This window comes from Anomalospiza imberbis, chromosome 1, assembly GCF_031753505.1.
Source record: "Anomalospiza imberbis isolate Cuckoo-Finch-1a 21T00152 chromosome 1, ASM3175350v1, whole genome shotgun sequence".
Taxonomy (NCBI): domain Eukaryota; kingdom Metazoa; phylum Chordata; class Aves; order Passeriformes; family Viduidae; genus Anomalospiza; species Anomalospiza imberbis.
The window spans coordinates 78,758,728-78,782,863 of NC_089681.1; the positions used below are offsets into that span (position 1 = coordinate 78,758,728).

At 34.8% G+C, this 24,136-nt stretch overlaps 1 protein-coding gene across 3 annotated transcripts in view; it reads right to left on the reverse strand.

Annotated features, from left to right (window-relative positions):
- Window positions 1–24,136, reverse strand: part of CDH10 (cadherin 10) — a 95,640-nt gene that overhangs the window by 27,642 nt on the left and 43,862 nt on the right. For all 3 annotated transcript variants that reach the window (XM_068197321.1, XM_068197317.1, XM_068197327.1), the window contains one exon: window positions 7,109–7,403. In XM_068197321.1, the coding sequence (XP_068053422.1) occupies window positions 7,109–7,403 (295 nt within the window). The remainder of the gene's footprint in view (window positions 1–7,108; window positions 7,404–24,136) is intronic.

Sequence of the window (24,136 nt, forward strand, 5' to 3'; positions counted from 1 at the left end):
GGATCAGCAATTCCTTTAAAAACCTGACAGAAGCCATGTCAAGAAGTGAACAGGAGTAGTGCTATTAGTGTATCTATTACGTTCTGCACGTCAGCTGTCAAAGCACCAGCTGGTTTTGCTTTGCTTCAGTACACTGAAGACCACTGATTCTCAATAAAACAAATGTATTGTTTGTTCTGGTTTGAAACCTGGAGCAGAAATCAAAAGGCATTGAAGATGATCAGTTGTGCCAGGGCTTAAAAACTACAGTATAGGGATCACTTAGTGATCATCACTTGGTCTAGGTCTTCCTCTGTCTTTTATATAGTCATAGGTTGCTTCTGATGAAACTGGTCTTTGACCTTCAGAATTTAAACCCTAATCTGAACTCTATAGCATTGCATAAAGGAGACAGTGATTACATATAGGAGAGATGGAGACAGACATTTTACAAGGGCATGTAGTGACAGGACAAGGGGCAGAAGCTTCAAACTGAAAGAGACCAGGTTTAGATTAGATATAAAGAACAAATTCTTTACTGTGAGGGTGGTGAGGCACTGGAACAGTTTTCCCAGAGAAGCTTTAGCTGTCCTATCCTTGGCAGTGCTCAAGACCGGTTGGATGGGCTTCTGAGCAACGAGATCAGTAGGTGACATCCCTGCCATGGCATGGGGGCTAGAATTAGAAGATCTTTAAGGTCCCTTCCAACTCAAACCATTCTATGAATCTATGAATAAGGCACCATCTATGTTATTAATAACACACCAGTGAATTCTGTTATTTTCTGCTTGCATAATTGCCTATTTTACATACCATGAACTAGAATTCAACAGTGGTAAACTTGGCCCAGAAACAAACAGTCTTTTTTCAGATTATTGTAGTTCTCAGAAGGCATATTTTAACATAACTTTAATTATAGTCTTTGACTCTCCCTAGAGTCTGGGACTATAACAGTAATTAATATATTTGGCCCTTGCTGCTGTTTTCTGCAAGCATCTTGAAACATAATACAAGTATTAATGGCTTTGACCTCACTATTCATTTATGATGCATACATATTAGATAAAAATCACTGGAAATAATTATCTAGGAAAAGGAATACACAAAATATCCACTGTAGAGCTGGATTCAAAACTTAGGTTTTGTTTTCTTTACTCCCAGCTGAGTTATGTGATATTTAACTAGAGCAAGTACCCTCCATAGTAAATTATCCATACAAATAACAAGCCAAATTAATATAAATTTTCTGCTCTTTCTAGTGTAAAAGACAGGAAATAATGACACCTATTTTCTCTGGAAATAATGACACATGTTTTCCACTGAAATATCTATTTCAGGCTGCAGAATACAGAACAGAACTGAATAGGGCTGCATGTTCAGAGAACTCAATGTCAGAAAGAACTTTGAGTACAAGGTAGTCCTGTAACTAAGAAAATAATAAGTTGCAAACAAGCACAGGAATGGATAATTTAAATTCTTTAAAATGTCCTTTGTAAGGATAAATAATATTTTAACTTGGTGGGGTTTTGTTTTGTTTTTGGGGTTTTTTTAAACTTTTTGTTTCATCTCCTTATGGCAGGATTTGCGTGCAGAGTGAAATGAAACTTTGTAAACAAATCAAAAAAATCCTAATTTGGGTCTTTGAAATGTCCTAAGTCTGAAGTTGCAAAAAGATTTGTTCAGAGAACTTTATATGAAAAAATATTTTAAAATACCTTTGTAAGTAGGAAACCAGAAGGAAGTGTTGTAAGATAAATTCCATGGCAGAGAGGACTAAGCATTGGGAATTGGTGAATAGCACTAATGAGGGAGTATAGAAGAAGCCAAGGTAAAAAGTTAAGCAGCTCTAACTGCTGTCCAAAGAGAAGGAAAAAGATATAACAAGAGGTAGAGATGACAGGCCAACAGGGCACCCTGTGCATCACATGCCAACCCAGAAGGAGGTTACATTTTCTAAATCATATATTGATATTGCTAATTTAGAAGCAGAAAAGTTACAAGATGCAATAAGGATAAGGAATGATTATAGAATATATAGGCTGTGAAGATATATAAATATATAAAAAGAGGTCTAAATGGAAAGTTCTGAAAACTTTTCTAAAACACACTAATAGGCAAAATCCACAGGAAAATCCATCTAGAGAAAAATAGACTATCTGCAGTTCTGAAAAGAAATCTCCAAATGAGCAGAAAGAGATAGGTAAAAAATATGGACAGAGCAGAAGACTGTCATCAAAACAGTAAGAATATTCTGGGTCACTCACTCTGAAAGTAAGGAAAGGAAAAAGTGAAAGAAGATGAAAATCCAGTAATCAGTACAAAGACTTCAGGAGAATAAGTTGTCTTCTTGGATATCGACCCAGATGAGAGATCCTGAAGTTGGCCCATTTATGTCTGCCTTTTCTATGTTTAATAAGCAACAAAAGAAAGATGAACACGACAACAAAGAATTTGTGGGCCTTTGTCAAGACACTCTGTTTGATAATAGAAATAGCCATATGCTCAGGTGTCTGTCTGGTTAGTACCACAGCTGGAGGAAAAAATCAAAACTGCTGTTGTGGTCTGAAAGAGGCTGGTGTGTGGCTACATCATGATTTGATAAGGTTTATGGATGGAGACATATGAAGTAGAAGAAGACTAAATAGTGTTTTCCTGAATTCCTGATCATCTTATCATTCCTTCTAGCTCAGGGAACTTCAGGATGGAGAAAATCCTGTACTCCAAGGGTGCACAGATTTCAATAATTTTAAGTTTTTGGTACATGACCATTTCATACTTTGTATGATGTGATACCATGTTTGCCTTCTTTCTGGTATCCAGATAAGTGCATATAAGGTTCATATGAACTCACCACTGTAGCTCCAGTACAGATGTGTAGAAATAGACAAAATAGTGGCAAAACTGCAAAGTAGTTGACTTTTGGCGGTTTTCTTAAAGTAGAGATTAGATTAAGCCCATTTAAAACACTGATATTCAGTACTAGGACTGAGAAGGCAGACACCAGGTTATGGCCAATGTTTTGAGAACACAGTCACAGTACAACATAAATACAAAGCACAGGTACAAATTGTAAGTTAGTAGTCATATTAAAGACTGATATGGATTTAAAGTATAACAAAGAAAAAAGAGCAAATATATATTATCTATAAAACATTACTTGAGTGGTGAAAATACATATAAAAGATGACAACCTCCACAGGAACTAGAAACAATGAACAAAGAGAATTGTTCCAGTGTTGTGTCCTCCAATAAGAGGCATGATATCTGATCTCTATGTGTTCCATCTATGTGCACAAGATCCTCTTTCACCTTTGATTATGAAAGAGGCATGTATTTTATTTTGCTTTTCACCCCATTTTACTATTGTCAGTCACCAATCCTACTTTTATATTTAAGGATTTTTCTCCGTGCAGTTGGTTTGAATAAACTGATATCTTAAAAAACACTGTTCATATGTTTGAGTACGTTTATGGGTATGTTTATGTATGTGTTTAGTGGTGCAGCCTTCACACCTGATTGATAGCAAACTATTGAACTTGGATGCACCAATAGTAGCAGAAGTGAAAACCATTGTATAAAAATATTGATGTATTTTTGGTGGATAATGCTATCATGAAATCATATCATGTACTGGGTTGGAAAGGACCCATAAGGATCATCAAGTCCAACTTCCTGCTTCTCACAGGACTACCTAAAACTAAACCATATGACTAAGAGAATCATTCAAGATACACTGACACTTTCCTGGGGATCCTGTCCCAGTGACAATCTCTTGATGAAGAACCTTTTCCTAATGTCTGAGTGGAGCTTCCCTTGACACAGTTACATTAAATTTTCTTGTGTCCTATTGCAAATCAGCAGAGAGGGGAGATCAGCACCTCCCCTGAAAGGGCACCTGTGACAGCAAGGGAGTCTTGGAACAGATGCACCTGCAGGGCTGGGCAGGAACTTGTCACCATTCTCCCCTATCCCTGAAGTCACTGCATTCAGTGAAGTGGAACAGAGTGAGGACAGGGAATCCTTCACATAGTGTTCTGTCTGCTTGGCAGGTCTAACCCAGGAAAGGCAGGGTGTGGTTCTCTCTTTCTCAGTATCTCCTTTTCAGTAGCAGTATCTCCCAATATACAGCATAGTGCCACACCATGTTCACTATCCTGTGTTAGATAATGAAAATATTACAGTCCTGATACTACCACACTTTTTATAGAACCATATAACTCATTTCTACTCAGGTAAGGCCCATAGTAATTTGGCTTCATAGTTTCTCTTTCTGGTACCTATCACTGTGAAATATTTATATCATAAACTCCTCTTAATGTTTGCAGACATTTATAGACAGATTAACTGTTTCTGCATTCTCACAGAAGTGACTACTACAGGGGACATTCAACGGAATGTGCCATTACATCCAAGACTGCAATTTCTACCTGCATTCCTTACATCAAGCCTGACATTTTCTTAGCCCATGGCCAACAGTACTGGGCAGGTAATGGGCTGGTCACAATACTGTAACTAAAAAAAAAAATAAAAATCCCGAGAGGGAAAGAGAGAAAAATAGAGAAATGTAGGAATTTCTTTGTATTTTCCTTTGAATGGGGAAGTGAAATTGTAATAAAAAATGTAATTGTTCTTTTTTTCATAAATTTCTCATGTAAGTTGCTGTGCTAAAAATGCTTGAATTGTATGATGCCAGAAAAAATTTAAAAATATTTTGTAATAATGATGTGATAATATATTATTGTGGTACCAAAAGATAAACAATTTTAACTTAATGACTTCACAATTTCTATTAATTCTATTTTTCTCAAGTTTTATGCAGTTTATGCTTTTAGAAGATTATTCCCATTCTTTGTTTAGCCTTTAGTTTTCAGATTACTGAATAGATTTTTTTAAGTTAGAGAATTAAATTAGTTATGAAAAAATGAATCAATGTTGATGAATACTTTATAAAATCACATCATTCTGTCATGAACCACAGATGAATATACACCTCTAGGGAGCAGACATAAAACTAAAAGTAATAAAGCTAAAAGAAAATGCTACCTATCAGATAATCAGTCAGTCACTCTAGCAGCTGAATGATTGCATTTATAAAATCCAGGAACATGATAGATTTGAACTGAGTTATATTTCTTTTAATTATTACAATTTTATTGGCAAAATGAAGTCCATTTGTTTCAGCACAGCTATTTATGTAAGATAAAAGGTTAACACACTAAGTACACCGAAGCTGGTTTTTTTTTGTTGCTCTTTGTTTTTCTATAAATTATTGTTTTCTAAATATTTTTCTTATCATCTTATCTAATTTTTTTTGTTCTTTTAATGCTGACAATCTGCAGTTTCAAAATTTTATGATCTATGTACAACTGTACAGATACACTGGAACCTTGCAATCTGAATACTTTAAAAGCATTGATATAATGCATGAATGTTTGAGAACACTTAAAGAAAAAAAATGTTATTTATGGGATTGAAACTGATGAAATGAAGAAACAATAACTTATAACTTAGTATTGTATAATAGCATAATATTTAATGAAAACACTGTGTAATTTTCTTATATCTTTCCTATCATGTTTTAAACAATACATTTTGGAATTTATAGAAAGAACATGAGAAATAAAGTGGAAACTCTGAGATATACTTTTTCAACCCTACTGTAACCTTGCCATGTGCTTCTCAAGAAAATGCTCTAGAAATGTTCTTTCAGGATGCACTTCCAAGATGCTCTGCCTAAAACTGTATATCTTTACAGCAATTTAGAAAACTGACCAGTACATTAGTAAATTTGTATTACATTTTGATAGATTTTGGAACAGTAAAGGTGGAAGATTTTTCATTGCTCCTCTTTATGTGGGCTGATTTGATGAAATTTCAGTACAGGCGTACACAATCATCTGTCAGATTTCTTTTTCTTTTTAAAATTTGTATTCCTTTACAATAAAAACCACTTGCTGAATGCTAGAATTTTAAAACACTGATTCAATCAAAACTGAAAGTGGATTGAAATACTAAGAATAGAAAGCTATTAGTATTATGCTTCCATACATTACTGCACAGATTTGCTGAGGCCATTATCTTTCAGTAATTATGCTTTTTTTTTCTCTTTTAGCATTTTCCAATTCCCAGGAAAGTAAATACTAAATCATCAATACCTGTATATATAAAACATTCTAAAAACTTGTTATCTCAACAGGCTAACTTAGTCATTTAAAACACCTTTTTGACCTATTCAGGCAGTGGAAGTGATTAAAATGGTAATAAAAGCCTAAAATTATATTGAAAGCATTGTTTGTTTTCTGAATTTTTAGAATTTAATATTATGGTAGCTACAGTAATACAATGAATAAATTAATATAATTTTTAAAGGAAACTTATTCTATTTTTAGTTTTTCAAAGTTATTCTTGATGACATTTATGCACTAATATCAATAATAGCACATATTCTAAAATGTTATTGGTTATAAAATTCAACAGCTGGCATGATCCAGGCCACAACTTTGTAGTTAAGATAGGAACTGAAAATAAATTGCAGAGAAGAAAGAGTAACTCAAACAGCTGTTTAATATTCATGAAGGTGTCATTCATGGATGGAGTTAAGGGAAGAAGTGAAAGCACAAGAGGATTTGTCTATACAGTAAAAAAGTGAAAGAAAAGAAAATAAAGAGGGTGTCTACCTTCAGACAGTGCATCAACAGTGCATGAGTCAATATATAATTCTCCTCACCCACAGAGGGAGTGGAGACAGCTCTCCATTCACTGCTTATCACCACTGGGAACTTCCATTGAAAATGAAAGATAAAAAAATCGATCTTTCAACAGGGTAATTTAGTCATCTTATTCTAACTGTTCCTAAGGAGGAGAATGAGTCACCATTGCCTACTATCTGTAATATTTATATTCCAAAGAACTGTAAAGCCAATCATTTGGATATTCCAAGTAGAAACAGATCTTAGATCATAAAAATCTGGTTCTGAATGCCATTTCAGTATTTGAACAAATATGTCAACATGAAAAATACTTAACTCATCATGTAGAATTCTGCACATGACTGACTTTGGAAAAGATGGAGAAATAATTTTTCAAGCAATGAAGAAAAGACATTTGTGCCTTAGTACAGAGAACTCACCTACTACTGACATTTCAGGAACACTAGCAGTGTAAACTTCTTCTGGAAATGTTGGTTCATTGTCATTGATGTCATGGATCTTGATGACAAACTCAGATTCAGGTTCCACTGGTCTCAAAGTTCTTCTGTTGATAGCTTGGGCACGCAGGGTGTAAAAGGCTTTTTCTTCCCTGTCAATTCTCCGAGTTGCATGAATATCTCCTGTTTTCTCATCAATTATAAAAAGAGTACCAGCCCCATCTCCTGACAAAATGTATTTGAGGGATCCATCTCCCTTATCCTGGTCAGAATGAAGCTGAAATGGAAGAAGACAGTATTTAGTTTAGAAGCAATGAAAAGAATGGTTGTTTTTGAACATCATTATTATATTTTAAGTTATTCTATATAAAACATATGTGGTTGATACCATTAAGAAAGTAATTTTTATTCACAGCCAGTTTCCTAACTTAGCTCCAGTTTTATAAACAGTCAGTTTCCTAACTTAGCTCCAAGAATCTTTCAACTTGGCTGTTCGGGAAGATTTTGCTTTTGCAGCAACACCTGTTCTCTGCTAAGAAACCTCTGCACCACATTCTTAAAAAAGATTTTTATGTTAATACTGACCTTTTCTTTCCTTGAAGAGATCCTATTAAAAATTCACAACTGCTGTGCTAGTTGTAAATTCACTAAGCAGGTAAAGAACATGGCTAAATACAAGACAATTAAGGAAAGCAGATCCACTGGTTTCATGGATTTTTTTTTTTAATTTAATTTAATATTATTTATATTTCTCCCAAATTGGGGAACATTTCATTTTAAGTCTTTATGACTTGTAGTCCGTCAACTATTGTAAATAGACTAAAGGAAAAACACCCATATTTATTAAGTATTTATTTAACATCCATTATTTAAGTTGTATGAAGCTTAACTTCACATATACAACTTGTAGTCCTGACTGCCTTTATATGAAAAATTATTCAATTATGCTTTGTTATTCATAACAGCAGTGTGGATGATGGCTCATTTGATTTTTTGGATACATTTAGCATAATTTCTCTAAACACCTTGGTGGAAAGGTCCTTCCAATCTCATTGATTCCATAATTAACTGAAATAATCTGGCACTCAGATTTATTTTCACAATGAAATATATTCTTTTTAGTAAACTTACTTTTGAGTTCAGCAGAAAGATCAAATAAAGTAGAAGCTCTTATTACAAAAATGAAGTGAAAATGTATTTTTTTAAACCACACCCAAGAAATATCAGAATATTCCACTTTAAGAACTGGTGCATTTTTTTCTTTCTAAAATAGTTATTTACCCATATAATAACAGCATCGAATAGACCTGCAGTAAGATTCAGTCATGTGAAGAGTTTTTTTTAAGTCTACATTTCAGATAATGAAAAATGTTATATATGTAGCACAGTATAAATATCCCCCTTGCTGTGCAGCCATGAAAATATTTTTCATCTATGATGCCCTCGTATTGTCTTCCATAGCATCTGTTTTAAGTATTAGAAGAAAAAATATTTAATTATTATGGTTTTGAATGTGTATTTCCTTGTCTTTTCTGGTGAAACCAAACATACAGAGTGGACTGGTGGGATAAGCCAAAGTCAAACAGTAAATTTCTATGTTGTGAAAAATTTTCACACACACTGAATATTTGCCACAGACTTGATATATGTGGAACAGACAAAAGTTACCAGGCGTCTTGGATCAAAGCCTTCATGGTAGAAATTTGAACACTATCATGTTCTGAACTTTGATTTTCTATATGAAAGTATTTAGACCTATTAAACTTTGCTTACACTACACACAAGCATGTTTACAAAGTGAGTATTTTCTTACTGTTTCTTTTCATTCTACAGCAGATATAAAAAACAGGAAACTCCACCAAATATAAAGCGTAGGAAGGTAGATGTTCAGAAAGATCCTTTGCAAATAAATATTTTTCTTTCTTTTCCTTCTGTTTCTCTTTATGAAGAACTGAAGGATGCAAGCCATTCTCACACTTCTTTTGAGGAATGAATTTTTAAAGTGAACTATAATCCCTCATGCTTCTCCCCTGATGGCCCACAAAAATTATGACCTTTCACACCTCCAATTAACCCTTTCACTCTTCTTTTTAAGGGACTAAACAGTATCTTCCAAGCTGTGTTCCATTTTAAAATGTCATCTAGTGTAAGTAGTCCTTGAGTGTTTGCTTCTCCATGTCTTCCTAGAATATAATTTCACTTCAAAAAAATGTTAGTCCTAGGAACTCACTGCTGGTCCATGACCACTCTATGAAATATTTTCATAGCAGAATGATGAAGAGCATGGTAAGAGGCTGCTCTTCCTTAGACCTGTGACAGAAATATAAAATAAAGTCCTGTTTGAGAGGGATCTTTAAATGGGCACATTGCAGTTTTCCCAGATGCCTTCCAAATTCAGGTGTGGTATTGTTAATTCTTGTAAAAGTTTAGAATAGTGTATTGATGCTGCAGTGCCTGTTCTTTGACTCAGAAACCAGTAAGCAGCCTGGCAAAATCCATTCTAATATGTTATCTCCAGAACAGAATAACTCCATGCAAACAGTTCCCAGGAAGAGTGTCTAGTCAAATTTAACATACAAATGATACATGGAAAGTGTTTTGGAGAGTGATATTTAGCAAAACGATGCCAGGAACTTGTAAAATAATTTAGCAGTCCAAAAAATTATATTCTGGTGCCTTAAAATATTGCCTGACACTTGAAGCCTGAACAGTGTGGTAAAGAAAACTAAATCGGAAAACTAAGAAAGGCCCTGCACTAAAAAATATGAAGCTTTTGAACAAGCATATTTAGATCCAATTTAGCATGTAAAGATCTTTTAACACAGTTATTTATCTAATATGTAAGGTACTATTATTGTTGATGATTTTCCATTGTCTCTCCTGTAGCTACGCGTACATCTTAGTAAGGTAATTGGAAAATGGCTTTTATACCCACAAAATTATTAACATATTACCTCTGCCAAATTCAAACTTCCTACTTGTGTGGTTCTTTTTGTTTGTGTGGTTTGGGGATTTTTTGTTTATTTGTTTGTTTGTTTTTCCCCACACATATATTAGCCAAAAGTCTAGAAAGGAAATTGAATATAGGACTTTGAGACATCCACATAAAGACTTCTAGGGAGCTGAGAGTTGCACTTCACAGTAACATAAAAGGAATACAAACCTACCTAGTTAAAAGAACACTTTAAGCTATAACACTATGTTCCCTAAAAATATATTAATAATGCCTTTGGTTTGGTAATCCAATTTAAATTATATGTATATACATAAGAGCCCAGAGTTATGGTAGAAAAAGTTCAAATTCAGAATAACCTTTCAGGTCTTTTTGAGTGGTCAGGAAACACAAAACTATAGATAAAATGAGCAAGTCTTCCAGACATAATTCAAGGGGTGAAAATGTGTAGTATAGTTAAATAACAAAAGAGAATACCTCCCATTTTGGTTTTTTTCAGTTCTTAATTCAATCCAGATGTTACTAGAGGAATCCAGGTGACTAAAGACTGCCCAAGGTGCTTCACAGCCCTGTATGGTGAATCATTATCCAACTCTGAAATGCACGAGCAGTTTGTCAATCAGCGCTGCAGATTTTTTTTCATTTTACTCAAGTACTAAAAAAAAATGTTCTGCAAAATATTTTCTGCTACTTTTAGCAGAAAGTGTTTCCTATAGTTATTTTAGCTAATGGGCATCTGTGATTCATATCAGCCAAGCTGAGAAATTGAAAGACATCTGTTTCATTTAGCAATTTCCTTGCACAAACTGATCAGCTGTGAAGATGTGGTTTTGTTTTCATATCTGTCACTGATATTTTGCAAACTCCTGTTTCAGTGAATTTCTTGCTGTTCTTTCACAGAAATACTTCCCTTTTCAGCTGCACTGTATTACGTATTTTATGCATATTTTTCCTCACTTTATAGGAAACAGAATGTCAGTTGGTATTATTTTATGTAGCCCTGTTTCATCATACAGTAATTGCAATTACCATGAAAGATATTTTTGCATATCTTCTATCTAAATTGGTTGAACAACCTTTTCAATACAGAAGAATTTCTTATAAATAAAAAAGGAAAATCTTGTTAAACAGAAGATAATATTTACAGAGGGCCACAAAATGGGTTGTTATGTGAATACTTAAAAATGAAACTGAATTACCATTCCAAGATGGAGACAAAATCAGGTTTTAAGAGACAGATTGTTGTGGTTTGGGTTGGTTTAGTCAGGAGTTTAATTAATGTTAGTTAGGTACGTTCCTTGTACACCCCTACCTTTCCCTCTCAGTGGTTTGCTCCAAGTTGTTTACCCCAAGATTTCCGCCACTCAGATCCACCAGTTAACTGTCAGTGTTCTCACTCCTCCCGGTTTTCTCCTTATTTGGTTCTGTCAGTCAAGGTTTGTTCACTCCCTGCCAGCTGTCAATCATGTAACCACCCCCAGCTTCTTCATGAAAGTCATGTATCAATCACCCCACCTCAGCCTTTCTATTTGTCCTAGAACGCTGTGCCCACCTCTGTTATGTCACTATTGGTTGTGAAACCCTATCTCGTTTATCCCCATTGGGCGAGGCAGGTTTCCACCCCTGTACACCCACCCCCTGTTTAATCTGCTGCAACCCTTTGTTCTCCAGCATTTTGCATTGCATCGCTCAGAGAAATTTTGTTCTGACCATGCATGGAGGAATAAAAAACTCTTCAGGCTCGCAAGCAAAGTGTCTTTTTCTCATCCCTTCATCTCCCTCTCAGCGTGTGAAGCTACCAAAGCTGTGTTACCCACGCCGCAGCGATCAGCATTACCAGGGAGGAAGACACCAAACCCCTGGAGTGCCCGCACTCACGTGGCAGCCACCTGGCCTCATACGGGCATTGCTAGCCGGTGTATTTCAACTGCTTGAGGTCGTGGCAGGTAGTCGATGCAACAGATTTACTTTTTCTTCAGTTGTGGGAAAAACACAGAATTAATGCACATGTTACATCCTTCTTTAGAGTAAATGCAACCATAAATAAAATGAGCTCACAAAAAGATGCCCCAATCAAATTCAGCTCAATAACTTTTTAGATTGGTAAAAGATACTTTCAGAAGATTTTAGTTGACCAACATAATAATTGTACTTCAAAAATTCCAGCACAGGAAGTCAGTGTCAATTAACATTCAATGATTCAAATCAAACCTATCCACTCAGGATTTTGGGATTTCTCTCCATCTTCCCCCATGAAATCCACGCAATTCTGAAATCGCCCAAAATGAGTATAAAATAGGTGGACTTTTTTTTTCTAATAGCATACAAAGTGTTAATCCTATTTTCATCAATAAGCGACAAGATGCTACTGTGAAAACCAGAGAGAAGATTGGGCTAGTCAGATCTATTTTATCATACAAGCTACTTCTGGAATTCGAAATGATTTATGACAATGAGAGATAAAGACTTTACGATTTGTCATACATATTTCTGTTTGAATTTCTGATTCAGAAGTCTCTCTATGATTTTTCAGTGATTGGTATTCAAATAACTAGACACCAGATATGAGTGTATTAAGAAACTTCCCTCTAGTTAGAAAACTTACTGTAGGCATTAATGCAGTTCAAGTTATTTTTAATCTTAATTTAATATACTGTAATGTATAGGACTCTTTCCAATACAGTTAAAAGTTTTTGTAGTCTTTTCAAAATGACAGACTATTTTAATATTAACTTACTAATTTGACTCTTACTCTCTTATTTTATAGTAGTAATTTAGTAGGTTTTTAATTTTATAATGCAGCAATTTTTTTGCTACTTTCTTCGGCAGTGTGTCAATATTTCAATTTAATCTTAGTATTATAGGAACAATAAGACTTCAGTACACACTTCAATTACTCTATCTTTTAGATTTTATACAAATAATTCAGAGTGTCTCCTAAATCTGAGGATAAATTTCAGGGCAAATTGTAACATATTAGCTTTTTTTAAAGTAATTATATTAGCAATGTAAAGCCAAAATACACCATAGAAGCATTTGCCATTTCATTCAGTGTTCAAGTACACCTTTAATATTAGCAACTTGACTGGATACTTAGTTGAATAATAATGATTGTGTCTCTAAACATAATCACAACAGTGGGCAGATTTGACATGAAATCAGCAGAAAATAATTGATACAGAATTCCCACAATGGAGATATTTATTTTAAGTATCATGAACTGAACTATTAAATGATGCAGTTGTTAATTGATACAGAATTCCCACAATGGAGATATTTATTTTAAGTATCATGAACTGAACTATTAAATGATGCAGTTGTTTAACATTAGCTGGACTTACTGTTAAAGATTTTTAGACCAGCTTATATCCTGTACTGTATTCTCACAGTTGACAGATGTAACAGTCATGACTTTAAGCCACATTTTACTCACCAAAGAAGTTCACTTATTTAAATTTATCCAAAAGGTAACATTTTAAGCAACTCTTTTCAGTTATTCTGTAATTTGCACTAGGTTTTATTCAGATATGTCATACATTAAATTTTCAGACTTGGTTATATTGTCATTTCACCAGGACTGTGCTATTGTGTATTATTTAAGAGGAGATGGGGAGAAAGGAAAAAAATAGATTTCAAAAAGAATGCTTTGTGAGAGTAAGAAAGATAAGGGATGAGCAAACTAAAGTGGAAGCACAACAAGTAATGTAAAGATGAGGAGTACTCTGAAATTCTTTTGCAGGAAATGGAAATTAAAAACTCCAGTCTCCAGTGCAGACTGTTTTCAGACTGTGTTTGCTTAACTTGATTCATTATCAAAAGGAAAGATAAAAATATTTCCCACCATTTTTATTGATAAATTTCACAGTACTTCCTTGATGTCCAAAATTTTTGTTTGTTCTTAACAATATTTAAGACATAAATTAAAATTAATATACTTTTTTTAGCATTTATTTTCACATCCCTGAGTGAAATACTATTTATCACATAGATAGGATTATAATTTTCACAGCTCCCTACAATTTTCATTACTGATATAATCGTGAAGATTCTCAATTTCTAAAAAAATAACCATACAACAATCATGTTTTTTCATCACTAGATTTTTATTTTTTTCTCTTACTATAGATTATTTTTAAGGGAAGAATCAAGTCCGAAGAAGGTAAATAGTCCTTTCACTGACTAAATATTCTAGGACTTCAGGTGAGAAAGGCTAGATTTTTTAAGACACATCATATGAGCAGCAGCAAAAGGTCTTTCAGAGATGCACTAAGTCAATGTAACAATACCCAATCTCCCTCCTCAAACAAAGGTCTTTAGCTTGTTCAGAGTTAGAACAAAATGTTTCAGCTTCATTAGGTTGTTGTAGCTTCCACTCCAGAAGACACACAACCACTGAGGTAAGATGAGAGACTAATTGAATTTCATACACCAAAAAGTTCTTGCATAAGCCAATATGTATATTGTCTTCCAATTTTTCATGTAATAAATAAAATCTGTACATCAGGTGAAGACATAAAGCAGAGAAGTGCCAGTAGACCTGAAGTGCCCTTACTTCCTGGCACTACAATGTATGTCTGGGTATGAGTAAGCAGAAAGGAATTCTTGTGTTAAAGAGAAGAAAAAAGCCCTGACCATGCAGTTGTTCAGGTCCGCAATCATTAAAACACTGGACTGAACAAAGAAACATTGTTTGGCTCTCCTCCTACTGAAATCGATATAGCATAAGCCTACATTCCTACTTCTACGAGTAGTCTCTGTACACTATCCTGTGGTCTCAGAAAGAAAAAAAATCTGGTAAGATTTTCCTCAGACTTGGTTGGAGGTTTTTTAATATCCATGGTTTTTATGTGCTATGATTTTTGCCTGGTTTTTGACTAAAATAAAAATAGCTGCTAAATATTGCATAGAAGAGTAAGTAGTTTCCAGAACAATCTCTCTATTCAGCCTAGGAAGGTAACTATGCTAAAAAAGCACAGACTTTTTTTTCACTGAATTCACAATAGCTTCATGTATTTTAAAACTTAGGGGTTTGTCTGTTTAGTTTGAGAGTTTTTTAAGGAAAAGTCACCATTTATTCCTATGTTCTCTGCATTAATCACAAAAGAGTGGATGTAAGAACCAATTGTAGGTTGGGGTTATTTGTAAACAAGAATTATTTTATTATATATATGCTCATATATGTTTTCCTAAAGTAGCCTAGTTATTAACAAAATAACCATTGAGACAGTTTTTATATATACTAATGTATAATTTGCGCTATACATATAAAGTACTTTTTTAAAACAAAAGCAGAACACATTTAAAATATTGATGCTTGTTTTTTTTGCCTACTGCTGGAGGCCATTTAAAAACATGTTACACAAGATTGTCTTTGTTTCCATCTGAAATCATTGTCACATGTCAATTGGTAAGAGCTTTAAAGATTTTCTACCTTTGTGATATATGTTTTTTTTCTTCATGTATACTCTGTATTTATCACATACAAATAAGTAACAATGTCTGTCAACCCAGGAAGTGGAAAATGTCAACTTAAGTGGAGACTGTATATCAGAATTAAGGAATAAAAACCATTTTAATAATCTCCAAAACAGTGATGTCCACAATAATAGAGTATTTTTGTTAAATTCAATCCCAAGCAAGGGAAGAGAGAGACAGAGCTGATATATTTTTTTCATATGTTTCAGAAGACTTCTGATGAGTCTGAATTGATACTATATTTAATCATAGAAATTAAAACAATGAGGGATAAAGATGTCCTGTATCAATCCTGACCTCATTTATATCATAGTGAAATCAGTGGGACTATATATCCAGAAAAGAAATCTTATAAACCTAAACAGATAGGTAAGGCATTAAATGAGGAGCAGTGGTAGAAGACAGGTAGAATATGCATAAACTCTTAAATGCAACTCATATTTTTATTTTCCCATCAAGTTTTTCTCTTCTTTTAGTAAATTATGAAATCTGTTATTCTAGGGAACACTATTATCAAGAAAAATCCTATGTACATACCAGTTAGTAAATAAAGAAGTTGTAATTTAAATCATTAACTTAAAATTAGATTGCTGAAGGATTGTGTCAGTGCTATTACCCTCATAGGACAAAAGTGTTTCCTGATGTTCAGAGGAACCTCTTGCTTTTTGGTTTGTGCCCATTGCCTCTGGTCTTGTCACTGGGCATCTTAGAAAAGAGCCTGGCTCTGTTCTCTTTGTACCCTCTCCTCAGGTGTTTGTGTACATTGATAAGATCTCCTCTAGCCTTCTCTCTGGTGCAAAGAGCTGCTTCTCTCTCAGCCTTTCCTCATATGTGAGATGCTCCAATGCCGTAAGCATTCTTTGCTGTACTCTCTCCAATGTGACCATCTCATGTGCTGGGATGCCTAGAACTGGATACGGCACTCCAGGCATGGCCTTCCCATTGTTGAGCAGAGAGGAAGTATCTCCTCTCTCGGCCTGCTGTAAATGTGAGGCCACTTCTGTTTCTAGAGATTTTCATCCACTTGTTCTTTGTCAAATGGCATATAGCAAGCACCCATTAAAATGTCACCTTTGACTGTCCTCCCTTTAATCCTAATCCATAAACTCCCCATTGGCTCGTCTCCCACCCCCAAGCAGAGCTTCATGTGCTCTAGCTGCTCTGTCACAAAAAGGGCAACTCCATCTCTTTGCCTTTCCTTCCCATCCTTCCTAAAGCATCTGTATCCCTCCATTTCAATGCTTCAGTCAAGCAAGTCATTCCACCAAATATCCATATTCCCAACAAAATCAGAGTACTGCAGCTGTATGCAGGTGTATAACTCATAGTGTTTATTACCCCTACCTCATGCTTTACTATACAGGCATTTAAGAGAGAAATCCTACAATGATGAGTTCCTGGAGACTATTTGGGGATTTATCCACAATGGTTCCTTGTAGACACCTTGTAGGCACCTCAATTATATAGGGAATTACAATCAAATAATGAAATTTAATTGACTTTAGTCATGTTTCTACTAATACTAGCTGTACCAGCTGTCTACGTAGCTATAATTACAATTAAAATTTTTCTACCAAAGCAGCATATTTTATTCCACTATCAGAGTGCAAAATACCAAAATAACCAGATTTGGGTGTAAATCTTGGCACAAATCATACAGAGAATTGTATGTTATGGTGTATACAAAAAGACAGCATCATCAGCACCAGTGAACTCTATTCCTCAAATACTTTTACTCAGGACAAAAAGCCCATCATGATCTTGAGTGATACAAATTAAGAACTATATTCCATAGTAAATATTCTCCCTTGCAATGTTAATTGCAGGTTTCAAAAAAAGTGTTTTGTGGACTACCTCACTGATGAAAAATTATTTCTAACTTATGTGAACTCTGGTAATCAGCTGATAGGCCTAGCCAGTATTTCCATAAAGCTTCTGTGACATTTGCTGACATTTGTAAGACATCAAAAGCACCCTTAATCTCTGTTTTCCTAATTACAAATAAAGTACACTATATTAGTTATGCTGCTGGTGTTTAATTTTCTTTGTGTGGGGTTTTATGTTTTGTCTATAGAACAAAAGAAATCCTTTGCATTCTCCTTTTTTTTCCCTAGAATTAGTTTATTTCCATGAAGCATATGTCATTTGCTTGTGTATTATGTGCTCCTACTTTCTTCTTTTGATACTAAAAAGAATTTTAAATTATCCCTAGTAAACTTCTTAATTGTCTTTTATGATACACAGACTTTTACATGGCACTTGAAATAGTATTCCTTATTCTTTTAATGACTTTGTATTCTATAGCATGTCATTATCCTTTCCTAGGAAATACATCAGTATTACTGAAATCTCTTCCATTATTCTTAAATGACAAGCCTTGATTAATCCTATGCAGCTCTTCCCAGTGTCACAGCCATCAGCAGTCCTCTAGCTATTCCATTTATTATACTCGCCTTTTCGTAGACAACATGCCACTCCTGACACATAGAGAATGGTCTGTCACATAACCTGACCTAACTAAATAGGTAATTAAGCAGTTTCCTTATATTCCAACTGTATTATTTATATAGCAGTCTCATTATCTTTTTTGAATGACCTAAGACATCCTGCTGATTGCTAGAGGTATTTCTAAGTCCTCTATGGCATCTTCAGTAGCAAAAATGTGGCTGTATTTCTGCATAGTAGTTCTTACAACAGACAGATATTTTAAAAGTATAAGAGGAATGGAGTGTTCTGTAAAATATTTAAATTTTAAAAAATTATATAAATTAACGAAAGTTATGTTTTTTTCTGTCTCCTCATAGATGTATTTATTTGCTCTATAGCTCTACCCAAGTGGCCTCTCCTGAAGCTCATATATTCTACTTGCCTCATTAATTTCACTTTTTACCAGTATCTTCACTTCATTAAAACTTTTCATAAATTTTAGTAACATGGCATTAAAACTTTTCTTAAATTTTAGTAACATGGTTTGGAACACTGCCTTACTCTATCTATCTTTCCTGTTTCCTTTCTAAAAATGGATTTTCATGACATTTCTTTAAATTCCTACTTGTTAAAACAAAATTTAAATAATATAACTGCCTTTTTTTCCCCCATTTACTTCACCTCTCACAGAGTTGCATTAATCAATCTTCTCACTGCCAAAACTTAAAATATCAATGTAATTTTAATAATTTAGTATTAAGATAGATAATTTCTATCCAAGATTGTCCAGGTAGTAAGAGTTGTTAATTATTATATTCACTCTAAAATAATATTTCCTAAATATTTCTAATTCCTAGATAACATTTAAAAATGAATTTTCAATCATCAGCATGGATACTCAGAAATTTGAATTTATGCATACTTCACAGCAAATGTCATACATCAAAATGGATATGCAAAAGTTGTCATTAGAAGATGGAGTTCTTAATATAGAAAGAAGAAATCTGTATTACTTCTTCATGTTTCTGCATATCAAGTATAATTTATTCTATTAATTCCTATATTGTAACATATGTACCTCTAAATTACATATAATTACTAAGAAAACTATTAAAACATTTAAGGAATAAAACCAAGAAAAGCACTTTTTGTAACATAAACCAGTTTCTAAACCAAATGGTCAGAAAGAGTAGTTGCATCTTTTCTCAGCTGTTCTTGAATGTGGAAGAGACAAAGCATCCCATAGTATCATCTCTAATGCATCATGCAGTCTTCCAAACTTTTCTACAAAGTAGGTTTTTTTGTGGGTTTCTGTTTGTTTGTCTTCGTGCTTCTTTTTGCCACCAGTTACACCCAGATATATTCCAAATTATCATTCCAACCTCTGTTTCCTGTTGTGTTAATAAATGTCATTTGCTTGAGAATTATTAAGTATTAACATTCTCAAAAAAAAAAACCACAAAAAACCAAACAATAAAAAACAAACAAACAGAAAAAAACCACCCAGAACCTCAAAAAAACCTCAGACTATCAAAACATTGTCAGTGAAGGACAGTATGATTACTCTCCTAACTTTACAACAAGAGTAAGCTTAATTTGCTTATGTCTTTCCCCCCAGCTGCTTTGAAATACATACTTAGGCAAGTTGAAAGCAAAGGCAGGACTGAAGGAATACAATTTCAGAGGCAGGAAGAGCATCTACACTACTGCCTAAATAAAAATGTCACCAGAAAAGTTAATTTGGTGTAGGTTTGCATTGTGTGTATGACAGTAACTCTAAATCCAGATAGCATAACTGGACTTTAGACCACAGATCTAGGAAACAGATGAAAGGCACAACCAATATGAAGCATAGCCTTTCTACAAGCTTGATAAGGAGAACAGATGATCAGAATTGCTGTTGAACACCAAGGTTTTCTTCAGATGTTACATGTTCTTGCAAATATGCAGTCTTCTCCCACTCAAATTTTGCATACCCAGTCATCTGAGTATACAGTGCAGGCAGCAATCTTTGCAATTTCTTAGTTTTAAAAACTACAATACCATGAATATCCCAGAACTTTCTTTGTTCAGCACATATTTTCCACCTAGCTCTTTGTATAAATCTGTTTATGCATGCCTTTTTAGGTTACCAAGCCTCCTAACTACTCACTAATAATTTTCTAAGCTCTGAAATGTGTTAAAATGTGTAAGGTACCTTTGTACCTGCCTTTCAAGCATTTGGGTAGTCAGTGAATTCAATCTTTGAAACAAAACCAAGATAGCTTCTGTTCTCAGGCTTGAAGAGATTAGGAACTCATCTAGGGTTATATATTTAAAATTACTACAGACCAAAATATTGTAAAATAAAGGGTAATTTTTTTGCTTAGTGGTTCTGCCCTCCTTTAATGCTCTGAAGTAAATGGCTATTGAAAAAAACTCAGGAATCAGAAATAACTGTTTGAGAAAATAACACTGATGAGTTGGACAATGATGTTTGTTTACTCCTGCAAGCAAATCCTACTCTGTCTTCAGGGACTTCAGATACTTACTGCCTCAAAACAAATGGTATTAGAGACTTTGGAAGAACTTACCATTACAGTCTTTTTGCTTCAGCTTATTTTAATTATCTTCAAAGACAAAACCACTCAAAAATATATGGCAAACCTTCTAGCAGGAAGACATTTTAAAAGGGTAAACATCAACTTTTAACTTCTTAGAACTCTCTCCCTCATGGGTATTTTGTTGCAAGTCACCAATTTTTCCACAGTATTACTCCCAGATCTTCCTTGCTATCTGTGTATACAGGATATTTAAAAGGTCATCTGCATCTGATTTAACAAAAAAAAAAAAAAAAAAAAAATCAAGAGAAGAAAAAAAAAAAGCCCCTAAGGAAAATCAGCCTTTGGATTGCTGCTGTAACTATTGGCTATTTACACATTTATAATTTCAAATAAGGTATAGGTCAAACATTTGTAATGCTCTCTTTTATATTATGTTTTTTAATTCCTTGAGTGAATGAATGTACTGTGATGAAGCGGACTCTACTTTTCCTGAGTTGTGGCTTGGAATATAAATCATTTCAGTTTTAGCAGTTCTTTCCCTTTTGGTCTCTCTTTTTGCAACAAGCAGATAAAATTCTAAAACCAAAAGATAAATTGAACTGAAAGGAACTGGAGAGTTCAGATTAAACTGTTTCCCAGTTTCTTATACTATTTTGAAGAAGGGTGTTGCTTTAAGTACAATGCATATTCAGATACAAACTCTAAATGAAAACTACCCAAGAGAGCTATAGGTGTTCTTCAAAAAGGCAGCAAAACTGTATCATATTGGTGATTTTACGCCTGCTGGAAGTATGCCCATAATTTAGATTATCTTCCTTCTAAACATTCCTGACAACTGATAGCTGTTATTTCACTTTATGCTTATACAGATGAGAATTATCTATTTTATAAATTATTTTCAAAATGGCAGGCTACTGGTACTGGGACTACTAGAATAAAAATTAAATTGTACCATTTAAAAATAGTTTTCTCAGATACTAAGAAAAGCAGTTTCAGGAAACCTACCTCCATGACTAGCAGAACTGTATTGACTCCTCAGTCTCATTTACCAGTTCTCATCAGACTGACAAATGGCTTGGACTCAAGCATCAATGTGCAAAAGAAAAATGTAGGAGTCAAATAATGTTGTTCACTCTTGTATCAAAACTAGATAACTTTCATTAAATTATTTAGGTAAAGCTAGCCTGCCAGAATGCAAGAAGCATTGAACAATGCTTTCAGGCACATGGTGTGATTCTTGGGGTTCTGTGCATGGCCAGGAGTTGAACTCAATCCCTGTGGGTCCTTTCTAGCTCAGGAGATTCTGTGGTTCTATGATTCATACATTCCCAGTGTTTTGCATTTACGATGTTACCCCGAAGCACTCAATACCATTAGAGGTGTAGCTTCCTTTCACTTGACAGAAGAGGAGGAAAAAATATTCAGCTACTTGTCCCTACTCATATTTGCATTAGTTTATGAGTAGACTTGCAAAGTATTTGCATAAGGTAAAGCACTTGAAAACAATTAGATGGGTGGACTTGAAATTACATGAAGGGAAACACCCATACTGTTTTGAAAGTGGTTTTTCTGAAGCACTCATAGCAGATTAAGTATGAACATAGCATGTAGTTCTGCAATACTGAGAACTATTGACACATTGACAAGGAAATAATAAAAAGCTGTTTTAATATACGTGAGCGAAGCATGTTCTCACATATAGAGCAGATGCCTGGGTAGCTGCAGCAGCAGCACTGGGGGCTCTGCCGCGCGTTCTCTGTGCGGAGCCGGGGCTGTGCCGGGGCTGCCCCGCCCGACCCCAGGCGTTGCCAGCGGCCCCAGCGCAGGGCATGGCTAAGCCCCTCAGGAAGCGGCAAAACACTCCTCCTGACAGATGACAGCAAACAAGAAATACTTTTTAGTGCTTTACCTCAAGAGTTCAACATACCAGTTTTAGTATGCAAAGGCTGTGCTTGAAACAGAAAGCTTTAAAATGCCTGCTAAGAGTAATTTTGTTCAGGAAGAACTATTAAGTTCATTTAATTTTCAATTGATTCATAACTTTGTTCAGCAGAACTTAAAATTTCCATTAGTATCTCGTCTTCTTTGCATGTCCTAAATTCAATTTTACTTTGTTTTCCTTAGGGGGGGAATAAAACCACCTAGTTTTTGTTAAGATTTATTGCAGATTCCAATTAAAGACTATTAAAAGAGTTAAACTTGGTAAATAAAATACTTAAGGTCCTATAGAGGCCAAGGAGATATAAGAAGTGAGTTTAAATTTGTATTTGCTTGGAAGCTGAGCAAATATAATTTTAGAGATGATATCCCACTTCTTTGACTGTAACTCCTTCAGTTAAAAGTATGTAAAGTATGCCTAAAACTACCCATGGAAGTGAAAAAGGTCCTCTGCTATGCTTAGTGTTTAATTTCAAGCCATTGAATACAGACACATTTACATGTGTCCACCTGAGATATAGATATGTCTACTTAAGCAATTAGTGTCTTACTGTTCTTTTTCTATGTATTTTGCCCTGCTTCTCTTTTTGGAATTGCAAGGAGTTGAAGAGCACAGGTGCCTGTCTTGAACTGTTCAGCCCACAGAAGGGCTTTGCCATGAGATAGGAACAGAATGGTCGAACAGGATGGCGTGAACCGCAAGCCTCACAGAGGTGAAGTCTGGTTAGCTCATCCTGGTTAATGCATCCAGGCAAAAATTCTTCCTATGGCAAACTGTGTAAGGAAGCAACTGCTTGTACACATATCACTGGTCAAACAAAGACCACCCCAAGTTATGTGACAGATGGCATCTGTGACCACCAATGAACACCAAGGCCCACCCAAACATCCTTCCCTGGATACCCAGAACTCGGACTGTAAGAGAAGGCCCCATAGCAGGAACTTGGGATAAGATAAAGGTCATACTATTTTCCAGTGTTACTTCAGATGCAGGGGGAGGTTAAAAAAACTGAAGGAGAAGAACACATCACTGATACTGGACACAAAGAATACAAAATTTATGGACAACAAGGAAAGCCAAAGCAGCAACTGTGCTGAATCAGCTCTGATTGGGTAAAATGTCATTCTGGCAGGGGGACATCATGACCCACCAACTTAAAAGACTTACTGGCTCAAAAAAAAAGAAAAGTCTTAAGAGTCAACTGGGAGTGTTCATTTAGGTCTTTCATTTAAAGTGTGGGGCACATGTGAGCAAAAATATCATCAGATAATTTGGACACTGGGAATCGACCCCTTAAGCAACTGGGTTAAGTATGTCCTCAGTATGCCCTACTCAAGTGACTTAACCTCCCTTTCCTTCTGAGCAGACAACGCTTTAAAGAAACTTACACATACACACATCTGTCCAGGGCTGTGAAGCCACAGTCTTTGAACAAATATATCTGGCTTCAAATTCAGGTACACAACAACTGTGACCCTTTTGGTCATGGCTAAAAGACTTGTAGACAAGTCTTGTGGACACCAAAAAGCCTTTGCATTCTTCAGCAGTTGCCAATTGCATTCTGTATCATCCAGCAAAACCCAGTGTCTTGTAGGGGTACGTCCAGAACAGTAGCTAACAAACAATTCATTATTTATGAGAATAAAACCTTAGTATTCAGCCTGGTTAGCTCT